We start from the raw sequence: 9,611 nt of genomic DNA, 5'->3' as shown, positions 1-9,611 counted from the left end.
AATGAGTTAATTTTTAAACAAAATATGCATTTTCAAATAAACAATTTTTATAACAAAAATGGAATAATTTAGTTTCGAAAAGAAAAATAATTTAAAAAAAAACGATTTTTTTACCAAAAATGGCCAATTTTAAATAAAATGAATTTTCTAACAAGGAGTTGAATTTTCTATCAAAAACATGAATTTTCAAATAAAATTTTTTTTTTTTCATTACTGAAATGGAATACTTACACTTCTATTAATTTTCTACCAAAAAAAAATATACGAATTTTAAGTACATAAATTTATATCTAAAAAAATTATTATAAAAAAAGAACAAAATGAAGTTTCAACCAAATGGTTGAATTTTGAACTCCAAAATTTTTTACAACATAATGGAATACGGAAATTTTGATTTAAAAAAATTCCTTTTTAACAAAACAAAAAAAACGAATTTTCAACGAAATAGTTGAACCTTCAAACATCAAGATTAATTTTCTACAAAAAAAGGAGATTTTTTAACCAAATGTTTAAATAAAATTTAATTAAAAAAAAAAATTAATTTGCAACTACAAATATGAATTTTTATAAAAATAGTGGAATTTTCAACCCAAAAGATTAATTTTCCACCAAAATTAGAATAGTTCAAGTGTTGGAAAAAACAATGTTCAACCTAAACAAAAAAATTAAATTTTTATCTAAACAGTGCATTTTTAATGAACAAAAAAATGAATTCTCAACAAAATAATTCAATTTTAAAACCAAAAGTTGAATTTTCAACCAAAAATGATATTTTTAAAAAAGAAAATCGTGAAATTTTCAACTAAATAATAAAATTTATAATTAAAAAGATAATTTTCAGGAGAAAGTTGTTTCCGAATTTTCGATAATTTCGGATTTGTTTTTAGGAACAGGAAGTGGATCGCTTTCTCATTCTCTGATTCGAACGATACGACCCACTGGTCACTTGCACACGTTTGATTTTCATGAAAATCGAGTAAATTTAGCGAGAGATGAATTTAAGGTTCATGGAATCAGCGAATTTGTAACAGTGCAACAGAGAGATGTTTGCGCTGAAGGATTTGGGGATGAGTTGAAGCACAAAGCGGACGCAATTTTCTTGGATTTGCCGCATCCGTGGCTGACAATCGACTCTGCTGTCAATACTTTAAAAGAATCGGGTCAGTGCTTTTCCAAATTTTCCATTTTTTAAAATCTTAATCGACAATCACCTATTTTTCTAAAGATTTACAAAAAAAAAATATGGGTTTTAAATACATTTTGAACACTTTTTAGGTGAGTTTTCTAATGAAAAAAATTAATTTTTAGCCAAAGAAATTAATTTTTAATTACAGTGATGAAATTTCAACCAAAAATATTAATTTTTGAACAAATAGTGGAATTTTCAACCCAAAAGATTAATTTTCTAAAAAAAAAAAGGATGATTTTCAACAAAGTACGTGAATTTTTATCTAAAAAAGAACAATTTTTAATCAAAATTTAAATAATTTAAATTTAAATACAACTTAAAATAGTGCAATTTTTATAAAAATAAATATTCAACCAAAATAAAACGAATTTTTAAAAAATTAGTTTTTTTTTATAAAAAAAAGGATTTTTAACCAAGAATAGAATAATTAAACTTGTAGTTAAAAGATACATTCTCTACCAAAAATTATACAATTTCAATAAAATATATAAAGTTACAAACCAAAAATAGAATAGTTCAAATTTCAGTAAGAAAAGTAAATGTGGAACAAACAAAAAAAAACGAATTTTTAGCATAATTAATTACTTCTTAACTAAAAATATAAATTTTTAAGCTAAACTGAAATATTTACATCTTTAGTTAAAAAAAAATTAATTTTCAATTTAAAAAAAATTAATTTTCAGCCAAAGAAATTAATTTTTAATTACAGTGATGAAATTTCAACCAAAAATATTAATTTTTGAACAAATAGTGGAATTTTCAACCCAAAAGATTAATTTTCTAAAAAAAAGGATGATTTTCAACAAAGTACGTGAACTTTTTTTTAAAAAATATCAAATTTCTAACCAAAATTAGAATAGTTCAAATGTTGGAAAAATAAATGTTCAACCAAAACAGAACAAAAACGAATTTTTTAACAAAATAGTTTTGTTATTCTAAAAAAAGGATTTTTCTACCAAAAATGGATTTTTTTAAATTTTGAGTCAATTTTAAACCCAAAATATTCCTTTTTTGCCAAAAAATATACAGTTTGAATAGAATATATAAATTTTAAATTAAAAAAAAAATAAATTTGCAAACCCAAGTTCAATTTTCAATTAGAAAAGTAAATTTTAAACGAAAAAAAATTAGTTTTCAGCAAATTTAATTAATTTTAAACTAAAAAGAAATTAATTTCCAGACAAAGAAATGAATTTTTAATCACAGTGATGAAATGTCAACCAAAAATATTAATTTTTGAACAAATAGTGGAATTTTTAAACCAAAAGATTAATTTTCAATAAAAAAATAATGCTTTTCAACAAAGTACGTGAATTTTTATTTTAAAAATATCAAATTTCTAACCAAAATTAGAATAGTTCAAATGTTGGAAAAATAAATGTTAAACCAAAACAAGAACAAAAACGAATTTAAAAAAAAAAAGTTTTGTTCTAAAAAAAGGATTTTTCAACCAAAAATGGATTTTTTAAATTCTTAGTCAATTTTAAACCCTTTTTTTCCAAAAAATATACAGTTTCAATAGAATATATAAATTTTAAATTAAAAAAAAATAATAAGTTTACAAACCGAAATTCAATTTTCAATTAGGAAAGTAAATTTTCAAACCAAAAATAAAATAGTTCAATTTGCAGTTAGAAAAGTAAATTCTAAAGAAAACAAAAAACATTCTTTCAGCCAAATTAATTAACTTTTAAAAAATTAATTAATTAATTATTTTTAATTACAGAAAAACTAATTTTTAACTAAAAACATGAATTTTTGACCAAATAGTGGAATTTTCAATCCAAAAGATTAATTTTCCACCAAAAAAGAAGAATTTTCAACCAAAATTAGAATAGTTCAAGTGTTGGAAAAATAAATGTTCAACCTAAACAAAACAGTTAAATTTTTAAGTAAATAATGCATTTTTAACAAAAAAAAAATGAATTCTCAACAAAATAATTCAATTTTAAAACCAAAAGATGAATTTTCAACCAAAAAGGATACAGTTTCAATAAAATATATAAATTTTAATTTAAAGAAGATAAATTTACAAACCAATGTTCAATTTTTAATTAGAAAAGTAAATTTTACACCAAAAAAAAATTAGTTTTCAGCAAATTTAATTCATTTTTAACTAAAAATATAAATTTTCAAGAAAAACTGGAATAGTTACATCTTCAGTTAAAAGAATTATTTTTAAACTAAAAAGAAATTAATTTCCAGACAAAGAAATGAATTTTTAAACTCAGTGATGAATTTTCAACTGAAAATATTAATTTTTAAGCAAATTGTGGAATTTTCAGCATAAAAGATTAATTTTCTAATAAAAAAGTATAATTTAAATAAAATATATAAATTTTCAACTAAAAAAGATAAATTTACAAATAAAATAGTTGTTAAACTTTCAAATAAGCAGATTAATTTTTCACCAAATAGAAGAATTTTCAATAAAATGCATGAATTTTCAACTAAAAAAGCAAATTTTTAACAAAAAAAAAATTATTTTACAGGAAGTTTAATTTTCAACAAAAAAATTATTTTTAAAATAACAAATTTTTATTACTAAAATGGAACACTTAAATATCTATTTAAAAAAAAAAAACAATTTTTAACCAAAATTTAAATATTTTAAATTTAAATAAAATTGAAATAGTTTAATTTTTATAAAAATAGTTACCCAAAAGATGAATTTTCTACAAAAAAAAAAAAGAATTATTTTCAATAAAATACATGAATTTTTATCAAAAAAATATCAATTTTTAACCAAAATGAAAATAGTTCAATTTCTAGAAATAAAAACATTGAACCAAAATAAAAAACGAATTTTCAACAAAATAGTTTTTCTTAATCTAAAAAAGAAGGATTTTTTTAAAACGAAAATAGAAGAATTAAATTTTTAGTAAAAACAATAAAAAAATTTACAAACAAAAAAATGAATTCTCAACCTAATAATTCAATTTTAAACCCAACAGATGAATTTTCTACACAAAAAAAAGAATTATTTTCAATAAAATACATGAATTTTTATCAAAAAAATATCAATTTTTAACCAAAATGAAAATAGTTCAATTTCTAGAAATAAAAACATTCAACCAAAACAAAAAACGAATTTTCAACAAAATTGTTTTTTTTTTTTATCCAAAAAGAGGGATTTTGAAACCAAAAATAGAATTAAATTTCCAGTTAAAACAATAAAAATTTTAACAAAGAAAAAAATGAATTCTCAACCTAATAATTCAATTTTTAAACTCAAAATATACATTTTCTGCGAAATGATACAGTTTCAATAAAATATATACATTTTCAACTAAAAAAAAAAAAAAACTATAAATTTACAAAACTGGAATATTTACATCTTTAGTTAAAAATTTAATTTTTAACAAAAAAATTATTTTCAATCACAGTGATGAATTTTCGACCAAAAATATGAACTTTTGACCAAATTGTGAAATTTTCAATCCAAAAGATTAATTTTGTACATAAAAAAAAAAACATTTTTTAGCTAAATATTTTTTTTAATCAAAGAAATTAATTCTTAACAAAAAATAAAATAGTTCACTTTTCTACCAAACAAAACAAATAATGGAATTTCTAAAGTTAATTTTCAACTAAAATGATAAATCTTAAACAAACAAAAAATTTAATTTTCAACCAAATGCCTGAATTTTTATCTAAAAAAGATCAATTTTCAAAAAAAAATTAGAATAGTTCAATTTTTAGAAAAACAAATATTCAGCCAGAGCAAAAACGAATTTTTAATAAATTAGTTTATTTATTTTTTTTTATAAAAAAAGGATTTTTAAACCAATAATAGAATAATTTAATTTTTAGTTAAAACAATTAATTTTTAACTACAACAAAAATAAATTTTAAAGAAAATAATTCTACTTTATACCCAAAAAATGAATTTCAAACCAAAAAGGATACAGTTTTAATAAAATATATAAATTTTGAATTAAAAAAAATTTACAAACCCAAACTAGAATCGTTCAATTTACAGTTAAAATAAAATTAATTTTTAACTAAAGAAATGAATTTTTAATCACATTGATAAAAAAAAATTTAACGAAATAGTTAAAATTTCGGACAAGATGATTAACTTTTTAACAAAAAATACAAATTTTCAATAAAGTACATGAATTTTTAAAACAATGGTTGAATTTTCAACTAACAAATAATAAATTTTCCAACCAGAAGTTAAATTTTCTATTAAAAAGATGAATTTTTAAATAAAAAAAAAATTTATAATAAAAATGAAATTTTCAAGTTTCTATTTTTAAAAAAATAAATAATTTTCAGCAAAGAATTTTGTTCAAAGTTTGTTTCCTTTTAGTAAAAAATTATTATTATTTTTTTTTTTTGAAAGGTAACTATTCTATTTTAGGTTTGAATTTTTTTTAGTTGAAATTCAATTATTTAACTTTTTCTTTCTTGCCTAAAAAACCTTTTTTGTTTGAATTTAAGAAAATATTTTGTTGAAAATTCTTTTAATTAATTAAATTTTCTATTAAAAAGATGAATTTTTGTGAAAATTTATGAGCTTTTAACCAAAATATGAATTTACAACTAAAAAATTGTTTAGAACATTAAATTTTAAAATTACTATTATAAAAATAATTTTTTACGAAACAAAAAAAAAACGCATTTTGTACGAAATATTTTTTTTTACAAAAATTAATTTTTTTTAAGGAAAATGTGACGATTCAATTTTAGGTTGAAAATTTGTCTTTATCAGATTTGGTTGAAAATTATTCTAGCTTTGAACAAATTTAGCAACCAAAAAGGTGAATTTTTTACGAAAAAGATGAATTTTCAAACAACTATTATAATTTTCTGTCAAAAAAGATAAATTTTCAAGAAAAAATACGAATTTTTAACCAATAAATAATTAATTTTCCTACAAAAAGTTTACTTTTCTATTAAAAAGATGCATTTTCAAGAAAATACATGGATTTTTAACCAATATATGAATTTACAACTAAACATTTTTTTTAAACGAAAATGTAATTCTTAAATTTCTATTTAAAAAATAATAATTTTTTATAAAACAAAAAACCAAAAAAATAGTTACATTTTCAACTAAAGAGAAGAAATTGAAACTAAATTAATTTTCAGTAAAAAAAAACAACTTATTTTTAATCGAATAGATAAACTTTTATACAAATGTTTATAATAAAATAATAATAATATATTAACAATAATTTTGAAACAAAAATGTTAAATTTGAATCTAAAGAAGATCTATTTTCAATTAAAAATGGAAAAGTTAAGTTACCAGTTAAAAAAAATTGATGAAAAAAAAAAAAAATAAATTTGTGACAATATAATTGAATTTGCAAATTGCAATAATCTAATTTTAAACTGAAAAAAAAAATGAATTTTCAACCAAAAATGGCAAAAATTAAGTTTTGAGTTTAAAAAAATTAATTTTGCACAAAACAAAAAAAAAAGAATTGTCAATAAAATATTTTAAATAAACCTAACCGATTTATTTTTTTATCTAAAATCTTTTCTAATTGAAGTATCAAAAGTATTGGTGAAAAATTAATTTTTTTTTTATTTGAAAATGTAAATATTTCTATTTTAGGTAGAAAGTTTCTCTTTTTTCACTTGAAAAGTCAACTATTTGACTGAAAATTGGTATCTTTTCTTGTTGAAAATGCATCCTTTTTATCAAATAAATTGTTTTGGATTTAAAATAAAATATTTTTTGTGGAAATATTAAAACTATTCGTTGCAAATTTAACTATTTTGTTGAAATTTCGTTTTTTTTTTGTTCGTAAAAATTGATTATTTTTCCAAATGAAAATATAATTATTCTATTTTAGTTTGAAAATTTATCTTTTTTAATTGAAAAGTGAATCATTTGACTGGAAATTGTTTTGAAATGACAAAAATGTTATTGAAAATTCATATTTTTTATCAATGAAACTATTTTGAATTTAAAATAAATGTTTGTGTGGAAATATAAAAACTATTCGTTAAAAATTTAACTATTTTGTTGAAATTTCGTTGTTTTTTTTTTTTGTACAAAATTAATTTTTTTAAGGAAAATGTAAATATTCTATTTCAGGTTGAAAATTTATCTTTTTTTAATTGGAAAGTAAGTAAAAAATAAAAACGAATTAAAAAAAAAATGTCAACCAATAAACAATTATTTTTCCTACAAGAAATAGTTATTTGACTGAAATTTGTTTGATTTTTTTAGTTAAAAATTCATATTTTTTGCTTGATAATTAACAATTTGATTCACATTTTTTTCTCTCTTGTTTTTTTTTTTTTTTAAATGTGAAATATTTGGATTTAAAATAAAAATATTTTCTTGTTGAAATATAAAAATTATTCTTTGAAAATTTAAATATATATATTTTTTTAAGTTCGTTTTTTGGTGAAAAATGAATTCTCGTTGTTAAAAATTAATCTAGTTTGTTTGTTTTTTTTTCTGTTAAAAATTCGTATTTTCCGGTAGAAAATTAATCTCCTTGATTTGAAATTTTTTTTTAAATAATTTTATTTTCAGGTGGAAAACTCTGTTCATTTTCGCCCTGTATCGAGCAAGTTCAAAGAACGTGTGAAAAATTGACTTCTCACGGATTCGTTGAAATAAAAACTTACGAAAATTTGCAAACAGAATACCAAGTGCACTATAAAAGTATACCAATTCTAGATTTGGAAAGCTTGATGAAGGTAAATTAAATTTCCAGTTCATTTTCGTTTGATAAAAGTTTTTTCAAAATTTCCGGGTTTTTTCGAAATTGAAATTAATTTCAGGATGAGGAAACGAATGGAGCAGAACCGCCCAAGAAAAAAGGAAAATTCAAAATCAAACAGGACGAAAACAAAATTTTGACTGTCTCGGAACCGCGAACTACGCCAGGTCACACTGGTTACATAACTATTGCAACATTACCTCCAGAATTCGCAAGAAATGTATTCGACAGTTGACAAATTCTGTAGAATTTATAAAAATAAGGTTTACAAATTTTTATATTTGAATTTTTAAATACTAAATTATTCTTCTCTAAAAAATAGGTATGTCACGAAAATCTCGAAAGATTTAATATTTATTAATCTAACATTTTATTGTTACATTTTTAGATAAAATATTTAATTTTTACTTCAGAAAAAAAAAAATGTTCAACCAGAATGGTTGAATTTTCAACTAAAAACAAAAGGACTAATTTAAGAAAATATTTTGTTGAAAATTCTTTTAATTAATTTAATTTTCTACCAAAAAGATGAATTTTTGTTAAAATTTATGAGTTTTTAACCAAAATATGAATTTACAACTAAAAAATGTCCAGAACAAACATTAAATTTAAAAATTACTATTATAAAAATAATAATTTTTTACAAAACGAAAAAACAATTATTTTTCCTAAAAGAATTTAATTTTCAACTAAAAAAAATTAATTTTCAAGAAAATATATTATTTTTTAACGAAAAAGATGAATTTTTAACAAAAATATGAATTTTCAACTAAATAAACAAATTTTAAACCAAAAAACAATTATTTTCCTACAAGAATTGAATTCTCAACTAAAAAAAAAAATTAATTTTCAAGAAAATACATGATTTTTTAACGAAAAAGATGAATTTTCAATAAAATATATGAATTTTTAACTAAAATATTAATTTTCAACTAAATAAAAAAATTTTGAACCAAAAAACAATTATTTTTCTCATAAGAATTTAATTTTCAACTAAAAAAAATGAATTTTCAAGAAAAATAGAAACGAATTTTTAAAAAAACATTTTCGACTAAAAGAAAAAATATTTTTTTCTGCAAGAATTTAATTTTCAACTAAAAAAAAAATAAATTTTTAAGAAAATATATGATTTTTTAACGAAAAAGATGAATTTTCAAACAGCAGTGATAATTTTCTGCCAAAAAGATAAATTTTCAAGAAAATAAATGAATTTTTAACAAAAATATGAATTTTTAACTAAATAAACAAATTTTAAACCAAAAAACAATTATTTTCCTACAAGAATTGAAATTTCAACTAAAAAAAAATTAATTTTCAAGAAAATACATGATTTTTTAACGAAAAAGATGAATTTTCAATAAAATATATGAATTTTTAACTAAAATATTAATTTTCAACTAAATAAAAAAATTTTGAACCAAAAAACAATTATTTTTCTCATAAGAATTTAATTTTCAACTAAAAAAGATGAATTTTCAAGAAAAATAGAAACGAATTTTTAAAAAAACATTTTCGACTAAAAGAAAAATATTTTTTCTGCAAGAATTTAATTTTCAACTAAAAAAAAAATAAATTTAAAAAAAAATACATGAAGTTTTAACGAAAAAGATGCATTTTCAAACAGCGGTAATAATTTTCTGCCAAAAAGATAAATTTTCAAGAAAATAAATGAATTTTTAACAAAAATATGAATTTTTAACTAAATAAACAAATTTTAAACCAAAAAACAAT

General features: G+C 19.1%; 2 protein-coding genes across 2 annotated transcripts in view; both read left to right on the top strand.

Moving 5' to 3' along the window:
• The window catches only part of LOC117180216 (AP-2 complex subunit sigma), a 31,920-nt gene that overhangs the window by 7,094 nt on the left and 15,215 nt on the right, over positions 1-9,611 (top strand). The window lies entirely within an intron of this gene.
• On the top strand, positions 2-8,156 carry LOC117179619 (tRNA (adenine(58)-N(1))-methyltransferase catalytic subunit TRMT61A-like). Its single transcript, XM_033371613.1, has 4 exons — positions 2-5; positions 888-1,160; positions 7,691-7,857; positions 7,942-8,156. The coding sequence occupies exons 1-4, from the start codon at positions 2-4 to the stop codon at positions 8,113-8,115; spliced, it is 618 nt and encodes a 205-aa protein (XP_033227504.1). The 3' UTR covers positions 8,116-8,156.

This window comes from Belonocnema kinseyi, chromosome 9, assembly GCF_010883055.1.
Source record: "Belonocnema kinseyi isolate 2016_QV_RU_SX_M_011 chromosome 9, B_treatae_v1, whole genome shotgun sequence".
Classification (NCBI taxonomy): Eukaryota; Metazoa; Arthropoda; class Insecta; order Hymenoptera; family Cynipidae; genus Belonocnema; species Belonocnema kinseyi.
Note: the sequence above shows the minus strand (reverse complement) of the source record. Positions and strands in the feature narration are given on the sequence as shown.

Bases quoted from the DNA above. Each gene is read 5' to 3' on its own strand.
- LOC117179619 (XM_033371613.1), top strand. The intron at 1,161-7,690 runs GTCAGTGCTTTT...TTTTATTTTCAG, and splicing joins CAATACTTTAAAAGAATCGG to GTGGAAAACTCTGTTCATTT. The intron at 7,858-7,941 runs GTAAATTAAATT...AATTAATTTCAG, and splicing joins ATTTGGAAAGCTTGATGAAG to GATGAGGAAACGAATGGAGC.